General features: G+C 32.9%; 3 protein-coding genes across 3 annotated transcripts in view; 1 reads left to right on the forward strand and 2 right to left on the reverse strand.

The window, feature by feature from the left end:
- LOC113518626 (uncharacterized) overlaps window positions 1-27,369 on the forward strand; it is a 156,861-nt gene that overhangs the window by 4,589 nt on the left and 124,903 nt on the right. The window contains exon 6 of the mRNA XM_052898208.1: window positions 1,852-2,014. The gene's annotated coding sequence lies outside the window, so the exon portion shown is untranslated. The remainder of the gene's footprint in view (window positions 1-1,851; window positions 2,015-27,369) is intronic.
- LOC113522087 (uncharacterized) lies at window positions 550-13,301 on the reverse strand. The gene is made up of 5 exons (XM_052898207.1): window positions 12,935-13,301; window positions 12,084-12,869; window positions 8,145-8,364; window positions 4,271-4,463; window positions 550-2,697 (listed from the first exon to the last, which is right to left on the reverse strand). The coding sequence occupies exons 2-5, from the start codon at window positions 12,852-12,854 to the stop codon at window positions 2,556-2,558; spliced, it is 1,326 nt and encodes a 441-aa protein (XP_052754167.1). The 5' UTR covers window positions 12,855-12,869; window positions 12,935-13,301; the 3' UTR covers window positions 550-2,555.
- The window catches only part of LOC113521095 (protein O-mannosyl-transferase TMTC1-like), a 159,437-nt gene continuing 154,685 nt past the window's right edge, over window positions 22,618-27,369 (reverse strand). The window contains exons 13-14 of the mRNA XM_052898206.1: window positions 26,725-26,854; window positions 22,618-25,293 (exon numbers count right to left, since the gene is read on the reverse strand). Of these exons, the coding sequence (XP_052754166.1) occupies window positions 24,961-25,293; window positions 26,725-26,854 (463 nt within the window). The 3' untranslated portion in view covers window positions 22,618-24,960. The remainder of the gene's footprint in view (window positions 25,294-26,724; window positions 26,855-27,369) is intronic.

Consider the following 27,369-nt stretch of genomic DNA (forward strand, 5'->3'; position numbering starts at 1 on the left):
ATGTAAGTTGGACTCCTTTTCTGTACTTACCCTCATTGATGATGATGCAGAAGAGGTGATGACCTCTTCTGCATTTATCACATATCGAAATTTCGATCATAAGAAAAATTAGAACTGCAGATACTATCCTAAATCTATGGGTACGTTAGTTTCTTGGTTTTTGCTTGTTTGTAACACTTTATTGTACAGCAAAGTCTTAAATTACAGGATATAGAGTTCTAGAATGAGTAAAATGGCGGACTTGTCCCATAAAAGGAATTTCTTCCAGTCAACCATTGATAATCTGATAGAAATTGTGAATTGATGGAGACAAAAAAAAATAATAAAAAAAAAATAGTAAAACAATATATCATAATCTTCCTACCCTTATCCCAATCATTTGGGGTCGGTGTAATATGATTTTATCCGTATTACAAAAAGATTTGGTTTTTTAGTTTTACGACCGGCCCCCTGCCTGACGTCAAACCTCTTTGGGAATTAAAATAATATATGTTATTAGTAATTTTAAACTTGAATGTTAGTAAGGAAATATAAAAAAAAAAAAATAACTTGCCAGAAACATAGTCACTATAATCATGTATATACACTTGTATATTAGGTAAATAAAGTATCAATTTTACATTTATTTAACAATAAGTTATAACAAAATAACTTATTTTACATAATATATAACTTTTATACACTTATCGTTTTGTAAATAGATCTATTTTCAAAAACATTGTAAAAAAAAATATTAGAAATAAAAATACTTAGACAATGTAAGTACTACCTTTTATCAATGAATAACATCAAAGATTAAGGGTAGTACTTGCAAAATACATAATTATAGAAATACTGTTAGTTGAAATAATTGTCGTAATGGAATAGTTATAAAATTTATTCAATTGTATTCTGGAAGAATCTCCAAAAATATAATCGACACTTTTAAATAATTCTTTAGGTGTCTTTCGTGACGCGAAAGTGTTTAAGTGTTCACATATTAATATATATTGTTTTGATCCACATATACCTAACTGGCATATAGAAAAACTCATTAAAAACGGTGAGAATCATCCCTTATCAAAGTCAATGTTACACCCATCTTAATACTGAATAAATATATAATGGAATGGTTAAAAAAATTGTTTTTTTTTTCTAATTTTCAAATCAATTATCAATCAGTATATTTATCCATATATTTACAGAAAAAAATATAAACCAAAAATCAATTAAATCGTATTATTATTAAATACCTATTATTAGAAATTATATCTATACTACAAAAATTAATAACAATAATCAGTAATAAGTGATATCTCATTACATAACAGTTTTTTTTTTAATATTAAGTACTTATTTCGTCCATATTGTATTATTCTGAATTTTCATTTGTACTAAAAGATAATGAAAAATTTATATATTTAAGAGTTTGTTATTATTTTGTTATTAGTTTGTTATTATCTTTACCAATTTTTGTAGAAGTCCATAATCAATTTCCTTTAAAACAGTATAATTTTCTCAATTTTTCGACGGTTTCAGATTTTTGTATTTACTTTAAAAAAAAAAAGATTCAATAATATTTAACCATATTAAAGCAAATTTTAAATTACTATAGAATTTTTCATAAGGATCGTCACAAAAAAAAATTCTGTTGGATTTATGTTTTAAACATTTCATTAGTTTAAAATGTAAATTCAACAGTACTTTGTACAATATATTTCAACCAAAACGTTTAAAAAGAGATAAAAAAAAACATCTTATGTTTGCTTAACGTCAAGCAATGGGCCATACGCCAACCAATTTGATACAGACTCTTGCACAAGCAAAAAGAAAATCGACTCGTTTTTTTACCATTTGATTAATTTGTTGCAGTGAACTCGGCAAGTACATTTTCATTGTGAAAATGTAGGACGAACCATGATTGCTCGTGTATACGAAATTTGTATACACACTGTGGATCAATTGAAAGCATGATTGGCGTAAAAAAGAGAAGGCTTCGCAACATGAATAACGTTTAGGCAAATTTAAAAGGTATGTTTGAGTGAAACGAAACTATCTATTGTATAGAATAAGCCATGGAAATAGCAAATACATTATACAATCGTACTAATCTGCAATCAGTTTTACGCTTTCATTAAATATTTTTAACTTTAACAAATAAAAATAATATTGTATGTTGCAATACATTTTGAACGCTTCTTATTTGAGTAAAGTTTCACATGTATTCCTAGTGCTATATTTCTTAAAAATAACTCTCTCTTGTTTTCTTTTTCAAGGCTCTTATTAAGAGCAATAATAAATTGTAATAAATTATAAAAAACAAATTAAAAAGAGATGGCAATTGAACTCGACAAGAGTCAAAATAATGAACAACAAAAAGTTCGTTCAGATATAATTGAAATTTGTGCCAATCTATAATGCTGATTAGCATAATCATTGTCCATACATAGATGGCAAAGATGTCTATAACTACAATTGAATACGAAATTAGTCTCTTCATTTCCATATAAGCTACACATGCTCTGACAAATCTTAGCCATTTATCGAAGCGTGTATGGCCAGAGTCTAAGAAAGGATTAATTTTTCTTCTGATAGCCCCATTGTGAACCGCCTTCCTTGCCACCTTTCTTGCCATGTTCAGAATGTGATGCGTGATGTTCCTCGTGCCCATCTTTGCCTCTGTAACCTTTGTGGTCTTCATCAAGATGACCCTTGTTACTATAAGAGAAAGAGTACAACATAAATTAGAATTGAAATAAAAAGTATGAGGTAACTGCTATGAATACAGTCTGTTAAAAAAAAAAAAAGATATACACTTATTAGTGAATATAACGATACATTTTAACGCTTTAAAACCCAAATGCTAAGTAAAAAGAAATTAGACAATGATATATCTATAAAGAGAAACGAATTCAGTCATACATGTGATAAAAAAATTTTAAGAAGATGAAAATTATGTAAGTAATCCCTCATTAATATTGTAGTAATGGGTTTATTCTTCACTTTGTTCACTACAATTCTTTACGAATTACTATCTCTAGGTACTTTTGTACCAGTTATTTTTACACTGAGCTATAAATATAACAGAGTAGTGATGCAAGGGAGACGAACCAAAATAGTCTTCTGTATTTTGGTACGTCAATATTCATATAATATTCATTCAACCATTAAATAACTTGTACAATATATTTATTGGAGTAGTTTTAAATTATTATTTAATAGTATATTTTGATTTTTGTACATAGATTTAAAGAGTGTAACAGAGTTTACTAAAATAACAGTTAATTCAAGTAAATATTATTCAATGCAAAATATAATTGATATATCTAACCATATTCTTGCAGAATACATGACTATAAGGATTAATTGCCATGCACTTTTCTAATAATGAAATTGTTAACAAATTTAATGTAAATTTGCTAAATCCATAACTTCAAACGAACCATACTCCCACGATAATAACAAGTACAAAGTAAAAGAGAGGTAGACCTTTTATAACATTTTATACCAGAGGGAGACTGTACAAAAGTCGATTGCTTGGATACCTCTGTTCCATTCGTGTTTCAACCGTGAAGCAGTTGTGTTTGCATGGCTCTGTTTCGGTTTGAAGGGTGGGATATGGCGTGAATTTACTGGGTACAGAGGAATAACATCTGAGTCCTCAGGAATGTCAACGCATGGGGAATATCATGGGCGAAACAGTATATACTGCTCATGTCTATAGGCAACGGTTACCACTTTCCATCAGGTGGGCCCGTCAGCTTGTTTGCTATTCTAAGTTGTATAAAAAAAAACCTTTTATAAGTCGTCTGTATAGCGATGTTTAAAGAGGAACGCTGCTGCCCATATCTCGACTGTTAAGTTCCCTTGTCACCTCTTACGACACTCGCGGCAAAGGAAGAATCATGAATGGGTCAATATTCTATGATTGCGTATATATATTTGCGTTCTTTTCTATAAATTGCTATTATCTATCAGGAGGGTGTATGGCCGTGTGGTCCCGGTACAGAATAGGCCACCCCTTCCTTTCCTGTGGGTGTCGTAAGAGACGACTAAGGGAGGGTAATGAATGGGCAACAATGTTCCTCTTGAAACATCTGCAAAACCTAATTGCGGTTGTCAACTCACTTGCCAAGCCTGGCAACTACTAGCAAAACCCTCCAAGGGTTCAGCAATGGACAGTTATAGGCTGATGATGATCAGGAGGGTCTTCAACTTGTCTGCCAATCAAAGCTGTATAAAAAAACGAAAATAAAGAAAAAGCATAAAGTGGAATCAGTCTGCCACTAACCTATATCCTTTCTTGCCCCGCTCCACGAAATCGTGTCCCGCATTGACATGATGCGCCTTCTTCTTTCCGCTCTCGTTGCTGGCGTGCTTGGCGTGGAATTTGCCATAACGATGGTGTTCTCCGCTCTTATGGAAGTCATCGTAGAACTTGTGCTCCTTGTGGAACTCGTCTTTGTGGTATTTGTTGTGGTATCCTGGACAATAAGCAAGTTTACACTGATCATGTTTCATTCAAATAATTATACCATCTTAAAAGGATAAAGCAGTTGAAAATACTGTAATAAAATAAAAAAAAAATAAAATAAAACATTTTACAATTAATGATTGATTAGAATTATTACAAAATCTTTTGTAATTTCTAGTTTTAATATTTTATTCTTTTAATTGTTCATTTTTTTGTAAATTTTCAATACAATTTTTTAATACGAACCGGCGTTTCATTTCTCACAAACAGTTCTCAATAAGAGTTACTGATTATCATCCTAGTCCTGTTATTCTAGTCTAAGATTTTTAAGTTTTAAATAACCTTACTAGCATAACAGAGTCGTGGGATCCTTTAGGAATGAACATACGCGAACATTTGATCGTTGTTTGGTCTTAATGAACCAATCAACTTAGACATAGATTTAGTATAAAAAAACTAGCGATCTATCTCAGCATAGGTAGACAGAAAGATTAATAAGCATTTTATATTACCTAGCTTTAATAGGCAAGACTTTGATACTTTGTCTTCGTAGGGATCTCTAATTTTTTTTAAATGTTATTTATATATTATATAAAGTATTTTTTAATTAAGTTAAGTGATATTTGAATTTGTTTATTACAAAGGAATAAACAAATTAATATATGACTAATTAATATAATTTTCTGCCACCCAACATTACATTACTTTATATAATTTGGCGATATAATTATAATTACTTATGCTTTCGACTATAATTCCAAACAGCATAGTCAAAGACATTAAACCACATTTCCATGGGCAAATTGGGGAAATCCGAACTTTGTGAATCGAATATAACAGCCTCATCTCTCATTTAAAATTAGAACACAAATTGTTGTCGACCAATATTGAACTCTTAAACTCAGTCTTGTGTGTCGGAAAGTTGAGCAATTTACAATTGAATCTATTGTTTGATATTCATGCAACGTTAGAACTAAATACGAAAAGTTTTATAAATTTATAACTTGCACAATATCATTAATTGAACATACATTTAATACGATTTAATTTTCTAACGCCTTAAATATTTATTAATATACAAGAAAAAAATACCTAAATAAGAAAAGTGTACAAATTTATAATTTGCACAATGTCATTAATTGAACACACATTTAATGTGATTTGATTTCTGAACACCTTAAATACATATTAATGTACAATTGTTAAAACTACAACAAGAAAAAAATACCTAAATAAGAATGTTGTACAAATTTATAATTTGCATAATGTCATTAATTGAACATACACTTAACGCGATTTGATTTCCGAACGCCTTAAATACTTAATAATGTACAAGAAAAAAATACCTAAATGAGAAAATTGTACAAATTTATAACTTGCACAATGTCATTAATTGAACACACATTTATTACGATTTGATTTTCGAATGCCTTAAATACTGGTTCATGTACAAGAAAAAATACCTAAATGAGAAAAGTATACAAATTTATAATTTGCATAATGTCATTAATTTAACACACTTTTATTGCGATTTTCTAACGCTTTAAATACTTATTAATGTACAAAAAAAAATACATAAATAAGAAAATTGTGCAAATTTATAACTTGCACAATATCATTAATTGAACATACATTTAATACTGTTTGATTTCCGAACTCCTTCAATACTTATTAATGTACAATAATTAACTATACAGAGAAAAAAAAAAATAGTGACGAGGTCGTATCGTAAATGCAAACAAACAACTTTATGTAACCGCTGATCAAGTGATTCGCTTTCACTAAACCGCAGAATATTATATTTTCTTAAATAATATCGAATACCGCAATACAATTACCATAAAAAGTTAAATATTAGATATTGTTGACAGCAATGAGTAAAATTAACACGAGCTATAACTTTGGCCTGGTTTTAGTTGAAAATGGTATATTTTTATTTTATTTTAATATTAAATTTTTTTTACATTAGTTTATTATGTGTTAGGAATCACCTATTCGTGTTTCTACCGTAAAGCTAAGTTATGTTTGCATGGCTGTGTTTCAGTTTGAAGGATGGGATATGACAGTGAATTTACAGGGTACAGAGGAATAACACCTTAGTCTTCAGGAATGGTAACGCATGGGGGGTATCATGGGCGAAACAGTATACTCTGTTACGTCCATGGTACTGCTCATGTCTATAGGCAACGCTTGCTACTTTCCATCACGTGAGTCGTCAGCTTGTTTGCCGTTCTAAGTTGTATAAAAAACACGTTCCTCCTTATTAATTTTATTTATCATCATTACTTATAATAATACATATTTATCAATAAATCATAGCATAAATAATAAACACGAGTTGCAGAATTATTTGTACAGATTTTTATAGATAAGTTATCATTTGTACTAAAAAATAAATAAAAAAAATATCTATGGATTCTCTTGTTGAGTTAAAGAAATAAAATTTAAATTCGGAATTTAAATAAGTATTAGTAAGTAAAGTTAGTTGTATTTGATAAATTATATATATATATATATATATATATATATATATATATATATATATATATATATATATATATATATATATATATATATATATATATATATATATATTCTTTATTGCACTTATAAATTACATTGTTAATGCATTTATAAACGCTGTGAGCAAGGATGGACTTATCTCTGACAGAGATCTCTTCCAGTTAACCCAATACAGTTAGAAAGCATGTCGTTAGCAGCTAAAGTGCTACAACTATTAATATATTTTATGTATTTTTTTCAAGTATCAAATAAATCATGAATAATTAATTGCATCTCTTATCTAAATTTGACATTAACAATGTAAAAGTAAGTTGGTCCGTTGCGTCTAAATGCCTTATCGATTTAATCAAACATTAAATCATAGTGGAAGTAGATCGAAAAGCAACAGTTAAAATTAATATACACGCATACATTTTATGTTAATTTCATTTCTATATACGTAATAAACTTATGGATACATCAAATAAAAATAAAACCTCCTAAAATTCTCCAAAATTTTAAAATTGAATGATATTGTGACCCCGCCTGCACTATCGATATACACTCTCCAGTAAAGAACGCTAGGTGTATACGCAAGCAGGTCAGTTGGTCCCTCGTGAAGAATTTAACAATTATTAACCATCACAATTTCTATGGGGAACCGTGTGGAGGTCGACCTGATAAGGTCGGGAGACTTTGTACAAAAGTCGTTTGCTTGGGTACCTCTGTCCCATTCGTGTTTCAACCGTGAAGCAGCTGTGTTTGCATGGCTGTGTTTCGGTTTGAAGGGTGGGATATGGCGTGAATTTATTGGGTACAGAGGAATAACACCTGAGTCTTCAGGAATGGCAACGATTGGGGGGTATCATGGGCGAAACAGTATACTCTGTTATGTCCATGGCAGTGCTCGTGTTTATAGGCGACGGTTACCACTTTCCATCAGGTGGACCGTCAGCTTGTTTGCCATTCTAAGTTGTATAAAAAAAAGCTATATTGCTAACAAGAGGGTAGTTAGACTTCATTACTAATCATCCCTATTCCCCCATCTTTCAACAGTTAGAGACTGTCTCGTTTATGATATAAATATGAATACTAGAAGGACAAATGTAGTACAATATATTCTTATATTTCTTTTAATTGGCATTCAATTTTAAAATACGTACCTCCCTACCCTGTCAGTTAGACTCACCTTTAGTCTTATGCCCCTTCTTGTGCCCTTTCTTCTCATCAAACTTGGAACCTCTATGTCCATGAGCCTCTTCCTCATGACTGCCTTTATGGTCAGCGTGGTCGTGGTGCTTGTGTTTCTTTCCTGCTGCCTCCTCGTATTCCTTACGGTGGTTCTCATCCAGTTTGTGACCTTTAGCCCCTTTGTCTAAGTGATGATTCGATTTGTAGCCTTTAGTGCTCTGGAAAGTTTAGCAGAAATGATTATTGGATCTTATAAAAAAATGGTTTAAAATGTTCTTCCTTTCTGGAAAATTGATGATGTTTAAAATAGATTAAATATTGATTGATTAAGTATTAAATAATATTACCAAACGACTACTTTTTATATTGGAAACTATATACAAATTATATACATATATTTTTATAATTATATATATATATATATATATATATATATTTATATATTAATATATATATATATGTTTCTTGTGTATAAGATTAAATATATTAACAGCTATATTTTCTAATGAGGTAGTTAGAGGCGTTCATCGACTATTACCTTTTTTAAGAACGCCCACATTTCGAGATCAAATTAAAGTTAAGGTTTTACTACTGTATTAATTTTTTAATAAGAGGCTTTGTCTAACTACAATACGCCTACTTGTACAAAATCTCAATTATTTTAAGATTAAATTACGATCACTTTTATTGGAAAAATGCTATTACTCCGGTAATGACTTTTGTATTGATAATTAACGTAAATACTAGAATAAATAATAAATTTGACATATATTACGAATGAAGTTGACATTGTTGATTGTAATTTTTAAAAAAAAAACAATTAATTTTAATGTTTTTTTGTATGATTATCCCTTATTTCAAACCCAAAGTATATTGTTTTTTGAATAAATGACTAATGACTTACTTTAATCAACATTATATAGAAACGAATCATTATTTACTCAGATTTTCATTCCCTATAGGATTTAGATTTTAAGGTGTAATGTAGACATTTTGTTTTTTTAACAGATTTTGTTTATTTAAGAGTTTTTTCTTCTTGATTTCATTCTATCAAGATTGTAAGGTGTATCTAATACAGAGATACTTTTGACTAACTAAAATACAATTTAATGTATAGACATGAACATAGATTCAACCTTTGATTTTTTATTTATTTATTTATTTATTCTTTATTGGACAATAAAAAAAATTATAAATGGCGAGCTTAATGCCATATGGCATTCTCTACCAGCTAACTATTAGGTAAAAACAGAAAGCGTATGAAGGGCAGACGTGGTGAAAAATATGTGACAATTATAGTAAAACATTAAAGTGAATAATTAAATAAGCATAGAAAAACAAAATGTAAAAACTTAGCGAACGATGTACACACGGGTGAATATTATGCAGAAATTAATGTTAAGTATTCATAACTAAGTTTAGCGAAGTATAGTGCAACGACGAGCTATGAGAATTGTCGATGATCCCAGGCTCACAAGCGGTATCGTACCCTTAAGTCTTAGGAGAGATTTTGCCTCACTCTCCGTGTTCTATCGCCTGTATAATGGATTGTGCTCAGAGGAATTGTTCAATATGATGCCTACAGCCACTTTCTACCATTGTACGGCTCGCCATCGACAGGGAGTTCATCCTCATATCCTACAGCCTTAAATGGTCGCGTACTGCGCGGTTTCATAAATGTCTCCTCCCACAAACACTCAGATTGTAAAATGAGCTCCCTGCCGAGGTTTTCCCAAGAGACTACAGCATGGGGTTCTTCAAAAGGGGGGTAAAGAGGTTTCTTCGGGGTCGGAAACGCGCGCGTAATACCTCTGGTATTGCAGGAGTTCATAGGCTACGGTAACCACTTACCATCAGGTGGGCCGTATGCTTGTTTGCCACATCAGTGGTATAAAAAAAAACAACAATTTAACAATTTTAAATATTCTTGATATAAGTGTACTCTGAAAGTGAACTAGAATGTTAATCATTCAATGAGCTAATGAAAACTTTAATTTTGATAGCGATAAAGTGATTTAATAAAATTAAAAGTAACAAAACATTTAGCAGTCGATTAATATACAAATCATTCTATAAATAACTGTTTGCCCGCTCCATTGTACGCGTGGATTTTAAAGGTAGGAAAATCATGAGATAGATATTTCTAGACGGCGTACCAAGATGGCGTCATACGCCATAGCTTAGTACTAGCTTGTAAGTTAAACCTTCATAAACGTAATAGTGAAAGTTGCATCTAATTTGGTGCTATGTGATGCTAGAAAAAATATATAGACAGTCAGAGAGAAAAAAATGAAGAACTAGGCCCCCAAATAGATTTCAACTCTTTTCTCGGTGGAGTAGAAACGATGAATATTAAAATATTAAACTTAGTTCTCATTTTATATTTATATTTTGAATGAGATATTAGTAATACTAAAGTCTTAATCCGCTATCAAAGGACTTTATGAATAATAAATTTAGAATAATAATAATAATATAATATATTATAAATAAGTTAATTCGAATAATAATCACAGTACCTATGCAAATATAAAATTATCTTGTACATAATAATTTGAAAAGAGTAGCTGTTGAGCGTCTTACGGGTTCGTTTCAGCAGATAACGACATCCCGAACTTACATACATACATGTACAACCGTAAAAAGTTGATGATATAAAAAAAAGCTTGTATACAAGTCTATTTAAATAAAGATTATTTCAATTCTATTCAATTCTAGAATGATGTAAAAATAAATTCAATTGCTTTTGATAATTAATTGATAATTTCGGTTAATTTTGTATGACATTCTATTAGACATTTTGTATTACATTAAGATAGTTTTCTTTATGACTTAATTACAAATAATATTGCTTCGTGTTTTAAATCGTCTTACGAAAGAAGATAATATAAAAAAAAAAAACAGTACGATCTTTGCAAAATAAAGACACAATGTTCAGGAGTGGCAATCAGAGAATATACTGTGCCGTCCATAGTAAAGCAGAGAATTTATGTAAAATATATGCTACTAGTATTTCTCTATACAACCACGCTTCGCGGTTTCATCTATATAGTTATCAAAACAAAGTCTAAAACTAGCATTCAGGGGTTTTCAGTCAATGAAATAATTTTTACAATCATTTCAGTACTTTTAACTATAACTCTTTACATAGAAACAAACATTTATCTTTTTATAAACCTTACTTATGTATATGTGAAAGTGTGCGATTGCTTGGGTACCTCTGTCCCATTCGTGTTTCAACAGCGAAGCAGTTGTGTTTGCATGGCTGTGTTTCGGTTTGAAAGGTGGGATATGGCTTGAATTTACTGGGTACAGATGAATAACACCTGAGTCCTCAGGAATGGCAACGCATGGGGGGGTATCGTGGGCGAAACAGTATACTCTGTTATGTCCATGGTACTGCTCATGTCAATAGGCGACGGTTACCACTTTACATCAGGTGGGCCGTCAGCTTAATTGCCGTTTTAAGTAGTATAAAAAAATGTCTTTGGCACACGTACGAAGTCGTAGGTTTAAGCTAATATTATTTAAAATTTGTTTAAATAGTAACAATAGATATTACTATTTTCTAAAAATTGAGAAGTTCTCAATTCGCCTGCATTTTTTGTGTGTATATTACAAGATATTCTTACCAATACCGATTTTGCTAATTCTTTTTACAACCATTAAGAGGTTCGTGTTAGTCTCATAGTAATTTTCCTGCGATTAAAGCTATTTTGTGGAGCAAAAACTTAAATTATTTTAGTGTTCAAAGAGTTCCTTTCATATTTGTTTAAACGTACTCAGGAAAGACTATTTACTGTATTGTTTATATTTTTATTGTTTTTTTTTTTTAAGATGATCAAGATGATCATGAAGAAAAATATAGGCTACTTTTTTCCCGTGATTCACACAAAAATCTCTCTTACGGCTACTGACATAAAACACATAACTTTACCTTACCACCACGGTCGGAGTGGTGACCCGCGTGCTTGGCGTGTCCACCGCCCTGCGAATGTCCCGCGGAGTGTTTATGGTTGCGATGTTGACCAGCCGCCGCGTACTGGTCACCAGATAGCTTCTTCACTTGCTGCGGTACAGGCACAGATGGAACGGGCACTGGTCCATGCACAGGCGTTTCGGCAATAGGCACCGAAACGACGGGAGCGGGAACAACGTTAATTGGGTTAGGTGGAGCGATAAACTGCACAGGTTGATGATTTACGTTAGGGGCAACATTCAATGGAGCGTTTGGTTTTAACGAAGCAACAAATTGATTGACAGGCTGGGACAGCACAGGTTGGGCTGGCAATTCTGCGGGACTCACATCGGGTTTGAGGTAACGCGTATAAGCTGATCCAGGTGGAGCGTACACTCTGTGGTAGTGATCGGCGCTCGCGGCCAGCATCTCCTCGTACGGCGGCGACGATGGAAACTCGTCGTCCGTAAACTCGTGTACTTCGTACTGGTGAACTTGCCGAGGAACCCTTGTGTAATCAACCGAACGTCGATCCCTGTGCACCGGTTCATCGTAGCACCGTCTCTTCACTCTCACATGTTCTTCATAAGGTTCTTCTACGTACGCCTCTCTTCTGTATCTCTCGTGAGATTCCTCCCTCTCCTCATTATAAGGCTCTTCGAGATCTTCTTCTTCCACCCAGGGTTCTTCCGCGATCTCGGCAACCGCGAGCGCCACAATCGATAATAGCCAGATCGCTACTGGCCGCATCTCGTCTGGACTGCGCTGAAAACGGCAATTTTTTTGTTTTATACTCTTATTTTAAAACCTTTCACCGCGCGTTGTCTAACCTCAAAATAAAAGGGTCGCTAAACGTGCATGTGTACGCTTGTGCTATATGGTCTGCCGTTTTCGTATGTGTCACTTGTTTTATACAGTGCAGTATGTAAACATGTAGTTTGCACAGAAGCGCGCAAGCTCGCAGCGCGTCGGTCGGACACTGCGCGGGCGCAGCGCTGCAGCAACCTAGAAAGCGTACGTAACGGGGCGTCACGAATCGTTTTTCCCGACGATTATTTTCGCGATTTTTCGATCAGTGAAAACGGCGGCCGTGAATTATTAAATTGTCACTTTTACTAATGGTTCGCGACCGTGAGATCCGGTTACACAATATCACGCAATCACGCCCGGCCCACTACTGGATAGTCCATTTGGCGCGGGTACTATAACATTATGACGTTTGTCTACCTACGTGAGAAAAATAAAAGTGCTACGACAGAATTGCTTCCGTAATAGGTAGGCGGCGCACGTAGGACACTTTTTTATACCGCTGCGGTGGCAAACAAGCATACGGCCCACCGGCATTACGCGCGTTGTCGATCCTGAATCAATCTCTTTACACCTTTTTTTGAGGAACAGGCATGCGTCGAAATTGATATTTTTATTACATTAGCTGTTTCTCGCGGCTTCGTTCGCCATTATTTTTCGTGCCTATGGTAATTTTGGGAAATTGATGTTCATTTACATTTTCTAAGGTATTCTTGAGAATGTAAGGTAGTTTTTAGGACCAAAAGGATGTGGAAAAAAATAGCCAATTGTTAATTAATTGAACCATAATATTGTTATTATGTTTTTTCTAGTTCTTTTTTATTTATTTGTAACATTATTGTAAAGTTTTTTATTGCTCACAACTTAGGTTATATGTTTATTTTTATAACTAATAACTTTTAAGATATTTGTAGTCTAGTGTTATTTAATTCATTATAATAGTTACATCATTTCCTCGCACTGTATAATTATGTTAAAGTAAATGCTGTGAATACCTATAATAGGCGTGTGAATTAATATTGTATTATATTTATTGTTTGTTATACCTATATGTTATAATGCAATATGCTGTTGGTGTTCCTTAAATAAATAAATAAAAAATAAAAGTTTTAAAATGGGATGCAGAGTTTTTAAGAAAATATCGAACATCGTGGCGGACTAATCCCATAAGTTGCGTTTATCCTCTCCGCCAATTGTTTCCACTTAATCTAGAAGTATTTATCGGTATTTCCGTTTTCGAAGTTATTTGTCCGTATTATCTGTCGTTTTATTTTTGTGGCAATAGGAGTTTTTTATACTCATGAATTTACTAGTTAATCTAAACTAGTATTATAAAGAGGAATGATTTGACTCTTTCACTTCATCATGATTATCATCTCAGCCATTATCTGTCCATTGCTGAACATAAAACTCTCCAACAGACTGCCATAGGAATAATCCTGAGCCATCTGCATCCACTGACTTCCTGCAATGCATTTAAATAAGGCTTTTTTTTATGCAACTTAGAAAGGCAAACAAGCTGACGGCCCATCTGATGATAAATGGTAACCGTCGCCTATAGACATGAGCAGTACCATGGACATAACAGAGTATATTGTTTCGCCCATGATAGCCCCCATTCGTTGCCATTCCTGAGGACTTAATATCTAAAAAAGATCAGTATGGGGTTCTTCAAAAAGGTTATATTAAGGTTTCTTCAGGGTAGGCAACGCGCACGTGACACCCCTAGTGTTGCAAGCATCGATAGGCTACAGTTCACAGATCGTTTATCATCAGACGGGCGGTATGCTTATTTGCCACTATGAGAAAGTATGTAATTAGCAGGCAGCTAAAGTGCATGAGTGATGTACGAATTACATCAATACTAATCAATACATAAGCTACAAATTAACAGATAAATAAAATATTAATATATATAATATTATATAAATACATAAACATAATACCTACCTACTTATGTAATAAATATTAAAATAAACAAATATATAACCTGTATTAGAAATTTAGTTTAATGATTTTAAGATATGACAGTTAAAATAGTATCATGATAGTTGGGGGGAAAGGGATTGTTAGTAATGGAGACTAAAAATCCCATTGCTAGCAATATGCCCAATCAGGTCGACCTTCCCCCCCCTGAAACCACGAGGAGATTCCTGATGAATTCATCCTGATGGGCTAACTGGTCTGTTTTCATTCTCATCGATCACCCTTCACTGGTGCTCCGCCAGCGTATCCTGTTAGTACAGACGGGGTTACTATTCCATTTTCACCAATCAAAAACAAAAACAAAATCATGATTGTTTCCGGGGGGAACCGTGAGCAGGTCGACCTGGTTGGGTATATTGGTAGCAATGGGATTCTTAGTCGCTATTACTAACAATCCCTTTCCCCCCTTTCGCAAATACCTTCACGTGATACACTGTCACAAGATTATGCGTATATGTATCTATTATTTACCTTCTACTAGTATTTGCTTTTTATTCATTATATCTTCTGTTCCGTTATTTAAATAGCGTGTAAGTTATATAAGTATATTTTGTAAGGCACTTTAAATTGCCACTGTCCTTGAAAGAACATTTTGCACGCTAATGTTAGCAAAACATGTTAGAACTATACAAATCCTACAATGAACAACAAGTATGTCTTTGCACTTACTATGTACACATGTTCGCAAATAAAATCTTTATCTTTAAGTGTAATAATGCACAGTTAACAAGTGGTTTATATAGGTATTTACGTACTCGCTTAATTACCAAACTACTTAATTAGTAACTACGTAACCATGTTTTGTCCAAATTATAACAGAAATACTCTTTAAATATAAAGATTATTTATTTGTAAATGTTAAATCAATTTCTTCTTGCAGAGGGAATTTGTTTTTCATAACTATACATTTATTAAAAATTAAAAAAATAGTCCCGACACAAACAAACCCCTATAAAGAGTTGGTCACCTTGAATAGATCTTCGTGAATTGTAACTAAGAATCATCTCAATCAAGCTGACATCACCTTACAAATAAAAAAACGCATCATAATCGGTCCATTCTTGTTTATATACATACGGGAAATGAACTTACTGTTTCGCCGTTTCCAACAATTGTTTCGACTTAATCCAGAAGTTATTTTCAGTACAACGTCCTGTCTTGGGGAGAAAGGGATTGTTAGTAATAGATTACTAATTGACCCATTGCTAACAATACACCCTGGGGAGAAAGGGATTATTAGTAATGGAGACAGAATCCTATTGTTAGCAATATACCCAACCAGGTCGACTTCCTCGCGGTTCTCCCTGGAAACTATCATGGTTAATTCCTGATGAATTCATCATGATGGGCTAACTGGCCTGTTTTCATTCTCATCGATTACCCTTCACTGGTGCTCCGCCAGCGTATCCCGTTAGCGCATGCGGGGATACTATACCATTTTGACCCATCAAAAAAAAAACAATACAGGGTGTATTGTTTTTTTTTTCCCACCACTATCTCTCTATGACGATGTATTATTTTAGCGTTATCTACTAATTATACTTCATGTTTGTTTGTTTCTTGTTATTAAAATCGGAGAGTTAGTAATGCCTGGCGTAAAAATAGATAAATAATTCATCGGATTTCACTATGTCAAGGAAGCTTTTTTTTTTATTAATCATACTAATTTTAGTTTCACTTAACATGACCTTTATTTTAAAATAATTTATCAACCCATTAGGGTTCCGTAATATTTCCTTGACCAGTTTTTTAAACCTTCGCTAAATACTTCTATTTGTAGTACTTATAATTCGGTATAATATGCATAAATTTAATTGTTTCTAGCTACCAGCGGTGTTGACCAAGTATTACGACCTAAAAGACCTATTGCCTTCTCCATCCCATATATAAATAGTACGTGTATACCAAATTTCATAGTGATTTTTTTTATACAACTTAGAATGGCAAACAAGCTGACGGTCCACCTGATGGAAAGTGGTAACCGTCGCCTGTAGACATGAGCAGTGGCCATGGACATAACAGAGTATACTGTTTCGCCCATGATACCCCCCATGCGTTACCATTCCTGAGGACTCAGGTGTTATTCCTCTGTACCCAGTAAATTCACGCCATATCCCACCCATTGAAAAAAAAATTGTATTGCTTAGTGTATTGTATTGTAAGAGCAATGACGGTTACTGATTTCGATACCGCATTACTTAGGACACAATGACATTGGCAACTACATAATGATTCTATTCAGTCGCTTTCAATAAATCACACGGATCGATGAAAAGACAATTCGTGACTATAACACTGAAATGGCAGCTTAACACTATTACGATATTTTATTATTTGCCAAATTTATAATTGTTTGTCAATTTTCCGTGCTTGTGCCAATAATAGGGTACAAAAGAATAAGGACTATTTGCACAATTGACGACAAATACCTGTTTAATGAAAAAGTAAATTATATCTTTACGTTTCATTGCATCATTCATAAAAATAATAAACCTACAATTAATTTTAATGAGAAGTGACAAAAAATACAGACAAAAAAAATACGTATCTGCCACCTGTCTATTGCAAATCTTACCTTTTTTTTTTGTTGTAATTGTAACATTAGGATATAATTTAAAAATATATTACATTTTATTCCTTTTTTACTATTTGTATTTTAGTATCTCTCTTTTTTTTTTTGCATTTAATGCTAAAACCTGATGACCAGGTGACAACATAAGGGTTCAAATGAAAATTCGATGTTCGTATATCAAGTTCGTTTATTCAATGTGTTAGTAAACAAATAAATACATACATACATCTAAAGCGACACGTGCGACAATAGTATTACAGTGTTGATTTAGTAAATAAATCGATATGATCTACGGTATTATTTGTACCGGCCTATGTCTACCAGAGGGAGACTTTGTACAAAAGTCAATTGCTTGGGTACCGCTGTCCCATTCGTGTTTCAACCATGATACCTCCCATGCGTTGAGGACACAGGTGTTATTCCTATGTACCTTGTAAATTCATTGCCATATCCCATGTTCCCTATATTTCGGTTTGAAGGATGGGAACCCTTCAAACCGAAACACAGCCATGCAAACACAACTGCTTTACGGTTGCTTACGGTCTATAGATGACGGTTACCACTTTCCATCAGGTGGGCCGTCAGCTTGTTTACCATTCTAAGTTACATAATATATATATATATATATATATATATATATATATATATATATATATATATATATATATATATATATATATATATATGAAAATTTTCTGGTCATAATTACTATTAATCCTTCAAATAATTATATATAGACAACCCTAAAAGTAAATAAATAAAAAAAAAATAATTATCGACATTCATTTACAATCGAAATTGATCATCCAATCACAACAACATGTCATACACACAAAAATACAGTCGAATTGAGAACCATTTAATTTTTAACATGGCTGAGTGGGACATTAAAATAGAAAGAATTCAACAACATTTTTATATATTTGTTATGACATATCTCCGTCAATTCTGCACCTAAATACATAATTATTTTTTTAATTTAAAATATTTAATTAAATTCGTTATGTGTTTTAATTTTGTTTTAATTATTGTGTTTTTTGTTATTCAATGAAATTGGTACATTGAATTTATTAAGTTTGCATAAGCCTGCTTCACGTAGACACATTGTACTAGTACCATATTGATTTATTTGCATTGTTAAATTGCTTAACTTTACAGTACATCATATTTATTTACGTATATTACACGTCATTTACATTATTTACAGAACTTAAAATATAGGTCAATGCAATAGAGATAATGATCCAAATGCTGCAGTAGGTACCTTTTATTATACATGAATGTTTTCTGAAGATTATAAATGCTTCTGTGTTTTGTTTTTTTAACAAAACAAATAGTTACCATAATAGTATTTTATTGATAAAAGATATGGCTGTGAAATTACTGGATACGGTGGTATACCTATATATATATATAAAAGTTTTCAAGAATGACATCGCATTAGGAGTATCATGGGCGTCACAGCATACTCTGTGATGGTATACAGTCCATTATTATTAAACTTTTATAATTGAATTTTCGTCATCATCGTCTCAGTTATTATGTGTCCATCACTGAAGATAGATCTCCCCCGTAGACTGCCATAAGAAACGGTCATGAGCCATCTGAATCTAATAACTAAATTGTAACTCCCTTATTCATAAAAACGTCAAATCTCTTATATACTGGTAGGAAAGGGATTGTTAGCAATGGAATTTGACAGCCCTATTGCTAGCAATATGCCCTATCAGGTCAACCTCGACGTGGTTCTCCCTGGAAACCATCGTGAACAATTCTTGTTGAATTCGTCACGATGGGCTAACTGACCTGCTTTATTCTCACCTATCATTCTTCACTGGTGCCTCGCCGGTGTATATCGATAGCGCGGGTGGGGTCACTATTTCATTATCATCCATAAAAAAGCCTCTTATATACCTATTTTAGCTATTGAACTGTATTGTCTCTTTCTTTTACACTACATTCTCAATATGAAAGAAAGTGACAAAACAGTATATTAGTTACATTTGTAGAAGATTTTAGTTTTTATGAATAGGGGCGTAAGATTGTTTTTAATTACAAGTAATGTAACAGAAATTATTTTCATATTTTCTATTACTTTTCAAATGAAATGAAATGAATTTATTTTACTTTTCAAACATAAATTACTCAGTGTTTGAAATAAGTCAATAAATAATATATCACTTTAAGGCATTTGTTTCTATTTTACTATTTTATTTCCATTTACTTTTTTAATTATTAATAAAGATTATAAATTATATTTATATTGTATGTGTTTGAAATAAGTCAAGGAATAAATTATATATTATATTAAGACATTTGTTACTATTTTACCATTTTATTTCCATTTTTTTATTATTATTAATAAAGATTATGCATTACGTTTGCATTGTATTACTGTGTAATTCTGAGTACAATATTACAAAAAAAAACTACCAATTTTCAGCCAATTACAATTACGTGCTAAAAATCGATTATGTCATGGCTAGATTGAAAATTGTTCTCAAAATTTTTCATTATAACATAATTCGACAACGTAATTGTTATTCAGTAATTACTGTTTTCAGCTTCAATTAGCGAAGTCACGGATTGTATGATGCTTTAAATATAACAAAAGAAAAATATTTTCAAAACAGCCAACGTTATGTTCAATATTGAGCTTTAAAATTACTATTTTAATTTGATGTAAAAGATTTTATGTAATATACAAAAAAAAAATGGTAATTATTATATTTTATAATTGTTAATTAGGTACGTAGAATAATAAATATGTACATTGAAAAAATGACCCAGAATAACCTATATAGTACAATACATATATAAATTGAAAAAATGCCAAAGAATAATCTATAAATCCTTATTGGATGTTCAGATACTATATTCAAATTTAAAACATACACCGTCTTATGTAGCTATAAAAATTATACAATATATTATATAATTTTTATTATATCAATAAAAAATATTTGAAATGATTGTCTCAAATTCTATCCCCCTTTCTCTTTATTATAATAAATTAAAAATGGCCATTTATTTATCGTATAAGAATAATTATGAACAAAAATAATATAATATCGATTATTAATATAATAGGTGACTCGATTCAAGTCGATTACATCATGTTAATTGTACATTAATTCAATCTATTCGATTGTAAAAACACTGACAGCCGTATCGATCGGCACTGCCAATCGATAGCGGTGAATTATATCGACAAAAAGTTGTATCTAAATGGTAAAAAATCTAAAAAGCGATGTAACGCCAATCAAAATGGTTCAGAATTGGTTACCCATTTTTTATAGCTTAAAAATAGAACTGCCAAAGAAATATAATAATATACATTTTTTTATTAAATTATTTTTATTATACATTTAGTCTGCCTTTTAGACAGACGTAATTAAAAGTTTTCAATTTTTAAAATTTCAATGATTATTCTTTTGAAAATGTTTTAATCCTTCTTCGCATATTGATGGAAATTTCCATCATGACATTGAATGCCCAAAAAATATATAAAAGAACAAGTTCACTTTAAGTTGATCGTGTCTGGATACCTTTTTAATCCATCGCAGAAAAAAAAAACATAGCTGTCAAATTTATTTTTTAAACTATTTTTCCTTTACTTTCGAACATTTATATCACCTTGATTTATTTCTGATCGCTCTCTAAGTAAAATATGCTTTCAGTGACTGGTTCCAAAATACTTATACATTCCCCTGTCTTCGTCAAGAAATCATCACTTAGAATTAAATCTTTAATATTGTTAACGAAGTAACATGACTTCCCCATCTTGTAGCACAAGGCAATTTTAGTGTTTGTGTAGAATCTTCATGATTTTATCAACAAGGAACTTAATCGTTGACAAAAAAAAACATGCAAAGAAAGGTTAAGTCCCAATTATATAGTACAGTTTCTGTTGTTAACAATAAAACAGAGCAGTAGATATTTTTTTTTTGTTTATAGGTGATAATGAAATAGTAACCCCACCCGCGCTATCGGTATACACCGGCACCAGTGAAGGATGATAGTTTTGTGAGGACGAAGCAGGTCAAAACGTTAGCCCATTTTTCGTGACGAATTCAACGAGAATATGTTCACGATGGTTTCCATTTATTGTAGTGTTAGCAGATGACGAGGGGGAATCACCACGCGGAGGTTGACCTGATAGGGCATATTGCTAGCAATGGGGCTGTCAAACTCCATTGCTAACTATCCCTTCACCCCACCAGTAGATATTAGACGAGATAAAATTCAACTTGGTAAACAATTATTACATTAGAAAGTGTATAAATCAGTTGCAAATTAACCTACTTTACATAGTAAATAACGTAATACCAATAATGTATACGATTGTTTGCAAAACAAATAAATCATTATTAAATCAATATTTTATTACATAGAAAGAACAACATTGCACAAATCTCTTGCATAACTTATGCAACGTGATTTTGTCGCTGTCTTGCTAGCAGGGTTGACAGATATACGATTTAAATCGTAATGATTATGGTATGAAATTGACTTTTTTTTATTTATGCAGTTTCTTTTTTAATTATAAAAACGTTATCTAAATCAATTATTTTATATATACAATATTTCTTATGCAACATAGTATGGCAGTAGCAATAGTCGCCTATGGATATAAACAGTACTATTAAAATCACAGAGTATACTGTGACACCCACGATACTTTGCGTAAGTTGTTTTTTTAAAAGAACAGCAGATATACGTGTGGTTTGATATAAAAATAAAATGTAGGATTGGACAGGATGTAAAAAAAGCCACAAATGTCTATGACCTAGGTGCTTTGCCCATCTGTAAATACCAATAATGTATACGATTGTTTGCAAAACAAATAAATCATTATTAAATCAATATTTTATTACATAGTTGCACAAATGCACTTCCCTCGTAATGATTATGGTATGAAATTGACTTTTTTTTTATTTATGCAGTTTCTTTTTTAATTATTTCTAAGCAATTATTTTATATATACAATATTTCTTATGCAACATAGTATGGCAGTAGCAATAGTCGCCTATGGATATAAACAGTACTATTAAAATCACAGAGTATACTGTGACAATTTACATGTATACGTGTGGTTTGATATAAAAAAATAAACGGCCATGGGAGGACAGGATGAGTTACAGTTTTAAATTGATCCATAGGATTGTTTGTGTAACATTTGATTGATTAGGTGTTTATTGTATACATAGATTATTAACGTTCACATATTCGTACTATGTATTAAAGAACGCCTTGCCGCGTGGTCCCGGCATAGAACAGGCCACACTTTCCTTTCCCGTGGTCCGTAAGAGGAGACTAAGGGACAGCAAAGGATAGGCAGCAGCGTCCCTCTTAAAACATCTCCAAAGTCTAACTTGCGGTTGATAATCCGCCTGCCAAGCGTGGTAAGTACTGGCAAGACCCCCCTAGGGGGAGGCTTATGTACAGCAGTGGACAGTTAATGGCTGATATGATGACGATGATGAAAGAACGCCTAGATATAATTATTTTAAAATTATAATCCGATATTAACACTTACAATTTTATTGGCCATTTAGAAAAAAATATCACATTTAATTTGAACTTGGAATAGCAAAGAAGCCACTTGATGTAAAATGGCAACCGTCGTCTATAGACATGAACAATACCATGAACATTACAGAATACACCATGGACATTAGAAAATGTATAATTTCACGCAAAGGTCACAAAAGGTTACATCAGAAAAATCAATCATGAAGATCAAGAAAGAAATGATATTGTATCGATCAATACCTTAGCACCACGATCAAGCCTGCCCCCAATTACTTGTTATCTAACTTGTAGAAAGTTAGTCGGTTACCTACATTAACACTGTCGCAAAAATTTTGAATTCTTATACATTTGTTTTAGATTATATTGATAGAGTGTCTCCATACAAATGCTTCGAGAAAAGCGGGTCAAATTTTTCACCCAATTTTGTGTGCTAAATAGTTATGAATGTTTCCTTTTTTTTTTATACAACTTAGAATAGCAAACAAGCTGACGGCCCACCTGATGTAACCGTCGCCTATAGACACGAGCAGTACCATTGACATAACAAAGTATACTGTTTCGCCCATGATACCCTTCATGCGTTGCCGTTCCTGAGGACTTAGGTATTATCCCTCTGTACCCAGTAAATTCACGCCATATCCCACCCTTCAAACCGAAACAAAGCCATGCAAACACAACTGCTTCACGGTTGAAACACGAATGGGATCCTTTATAATTCTGTATTTTCTAAAATATTTTTTTCATCCTTTTAATGCATAAAAACTTGTTTTATTTATTAAATAATTAAATATAGATACGTCAATAATAGATAATGTGCGTAAGTATATAGAACACTGAAAAAAAACAATTCAGCTAATTTGGCAATTAGCTGACAAAAAGTTGACCCGTTTTTGAGACTTGATTCTCTATTTATATAATCTAAGGCATTTGTTTATAAGAATTACATTACATGCATTATGTGACATAGTAAAATAAATAATAGTTAAATTTTTCTCCATGTAACGGAGGTTAGAATACAGTGTCATGTCTCCTTCTCATCAACAGTGTTTATTTTAACTCGGAGAGAGTTAGCCAGTAAGTTAGGGTCGGCGATGCGCACGTGATACCCCTAGTGTTGCAGGAGTCCGTACGCTACGGTAACCGCTTACCATCAGACGGGCTGTATGCTTATTTGCCACCTTCGTGGTATAAAAAAGTTACATGAATTTAAACAATTTAATTTATGAATTTTATTCTCTTGTATATCCACCGTGTGTGCCTCGGCATAAAATGGGCCATCCCATACTTTCCTATGGGTGTCGTAAGTGCCGACTAAGATAGGACGAGGGATGGGTAGCAGCGTCCCTCTTAAAACATCTGTAAAAGCCTAACTGCGGTTGCCAATCCGCCTGCCAAGCGTGACAACTACTGGCAAAACTCTTCTTATAGGGAAGGCTAATATCCAGCAGTAGAGAGTTAACGGCTGAAATAATAATAATAATAAAATACTCTTGTATATTAGAATTATATTATGTAACGTCATAAAATAAAAATTCCTTTCCATGTAGTAAATAATAGCTAAATCCTTTACCATCTGATGAAGTTTAAGAATACCATGAGTCGTAACTTTATTCATTCCCAGAATACAGTAACATGTGATGTGATGAATATACAAGAATACACTACACATTAACTTAAAAATGGTTATAAATAAAATCTTGTAGCAAAAGTTTTCAAGATAGACTGTATGCATCACAAATGGGTGTAGCTCATATTTTTATATCTTGACTTGCATAGCTTCAACTCTGCTTTTAGCAAATCATCAAAGTGATGATAGTACCCTAACATTTTCCATTTACAATGACATATCTGTGAATTATAATGGGACGTTATTTGCTTGTTATAAACATGAATTAAGTTCTTAATTAACAGTTACAGAAACTATACAGAACTAATCAAGTTTAGCGTATTTACAAACTAATAAGTCTTTATTAAATGTTCAGAAACAAAAGGCGAGAACGTATTTGGCTCCTTTATTTTCTTCTTCTTGTGCAACGGACAGCTCTTCTGTTTATGTCCTGTTTCTGACTTGTTGTGGGTCGGTTTGTACTGTGCCGATATAGACACGCACTTCTTAATGCTCTTTTGGCAACTATTCTTATCAATTTTCATTACTTCATCCAACTCACGGTCGGGAGTGGTGTAGAAAGTTCTAGAATTGGCATTCACTATATCGTTATCTTTGAGACGGGATGTGTACGCATCGTGCGACACTTCCAGTTGGCTGTGGTGGAGACACGTCGATGTTACCTAGAAATAAAGTTTTGTTTAAATGTTAAAAAGTATTATTAATTTGTTCTCAGTATTTGGACGCATGGATCTGATATAATTTATGGTATACATATTTTGTTTAGTGCACACTGTGCGTATGCGCTGGACACTTGGTACATGCAAGGTTGAATTATTCTAAGTATATAGGTCTTGAGTGACGACAGATTCCGCGTGTACAGTATAGTGAGTAGGCATGGAAATTATTGCTACATTTAATACATTATCATTTAGTGAAATTTTTATATTTATTTATATCGATCTCAGTTGTGACAATTTACAAAATGCGATCTTCGTCTGCTATGACGTAATCGTCACTATTGCTACTATTTGCTGTTGTAAGTGAAATAAGAATTATGATTTTTGTGGTAAGAGCAAGCGAATATAGTTTTTAAAGAAGTGTGATAAAGCACACTGTGATTTAACTCCACTGTTTACACAGCGCAGTCGATTAATTATGAAGAAATCCGAACACCTATCTGCCATTTTACATTAGAATCATTTGTAATAATCTCTGTTAAGCAATGTAACAGGTGTGATTTGTGTATCAAATGAAATTTCACTACAGTTGTGTGAAATGATCCAAGCGTAACTGCTCTTTTTTCCAGTGAGTGTCGTGAGAGGCGACTAAGGGCGTTTTATGATCAAGAAACGGGCAGTAGCGTCCCTCTTGAAACATCACCAAAGCCTAATTGCGGTTACCATCCCGCTTGTCAAGCGTGGCAACTACTAGAAAATCCTCTTTTATGAGGTAGGCTTATGTTCAGCAATGGACAGTTACCGGCTAATATAATAATAATAAGGGGAAAATGGATTGTTAGCAGCCCCATTTGGAGTTTAACAGTCCCATATATTGCTAGCAATATACTCCTATCAGGTCGACCTCCACGTGATTCTCCCTGGAAACTATCGTGAATAATTGTTGTGGAATTGGTCATGATGAGCTAACTGACTTGCTTCATTCTCACATATTATCTCTCACTGGTGTCCCGCCAGTGTATACCGATAACAGGGTTACCATACTATTATCATCCATTAAAAAGAAATATAAAACATACATACATATCTGTCATGCCTGTCTCCCATTAGGGTAGGCAGAAACAATGGAACGCCAAATGTTTCGATTCAAACAAACCTCTTTCGCTTCTTCCACATTCATCAATCTTGTCATACACGCTCGTCGGTTACGGGTACTTTTAATTTGGCCCTTCTTCAGCACGTCGCCTATTTGGTCGACATACGTCCATCTAGGGCGGCCCCTACCGACATCTCCATTCATTCTTGCTCGATAAATCTCTTTCGTAATTCTTCTTTCATCCATCCTCTCCAAATGACCAAACCAACGCAACATTCCTTTTTCGATTTTTGTCACTACATCGTCTTTATATAAAAATAATAATAAATATTGTATACCTGCGGCGGCGGGCGCGCGGGCCGTGCGTAGAGCGCGGCGCGGCCGGCCAGCTCGGTGCGCAGGCGCCACGCCGCCGCCGCGCGCCGCCGGGCGCCGGCTGCGCGCGCGCCGCCCCGCGCCGCCTGCCACCTGCCCGGCGCTCGATTTAGTACGTACTACTCGCGTTCCAGCTTTACACGACTACATGGAGTTATCAGGAATTATATACAGCCTTTTGTTACCCGTTGATAATGAAGCTTTCTACAGGTTCTTTCTTTTGTTCTTTTTTTTTAAATCGGTTAAGTATATTTGAGTTACAATCAAATTTTTCCTCTTAATAATATTAGTGTAGATTGATGTAAAGTAACCTGAATTTTCATGAATGTAGTTATAAAAATAAACTTAAATAATAAATAAAAATAAAATGTTAGCTTTTATGACTGATAAATTTGAGAATAAATTTTAAGTTTATTTATTTATTTTTATACTTTATTTACAGGGTACAGGAAAATGATACCTTAGTCCACAGGAATGGCAACGAATGGGGATATCATGGATGAAACAATATACTCTGTTATGTCCATGGTACTGTTCATGTCTATAGACGATGATTACCACTTTCCATCAAGTGGACCGTGAGCTTGTTTGCCATTTTAAGTTGCATA

This window comes from Galleria mellonella, unplaced genomic scaffold, assembly GCF_026898425.1.
Source record: "Galleria mellonella isolate WM207_F2 unplaced genomic scaffold, CSIRO_AGI_GalMel_v1 utg403, whole genome shotgun sequence".
In the NCBI taxonomy this organism is placed as follows: Eukaryota; Metazoa; Arthropoda; class Insecta; order Lepidoptera; family Pyralidae; genus Galleria; species Galleria mellonella.

Excerpts from the sequence above, each read along its gene's own strand:
- LOC113522087 (XM_052898207.1), bottom strand. The coding sequence starts at position 12,854 with ATGCGGCCAGTAGCGATCTGGCTATTATCGATTGTGGCGCTCGCGGTT. Across the intron at positions 8,365-12,083 it reads ACTCCGACCGTGGTGGTAAG|AGCACTAAAGGCTACAAATC; the intron begins GTAAAGTTATGT and ends TAAACTTTCCAG. Across the intron at positions 2,698-4,270 it reads CGGGGCAAGAAAGGATATAG|TAACAAGGGTCATCTTGATG; the intron begins GTTAGTGGCAGA and ends TTTCTCTTATAG.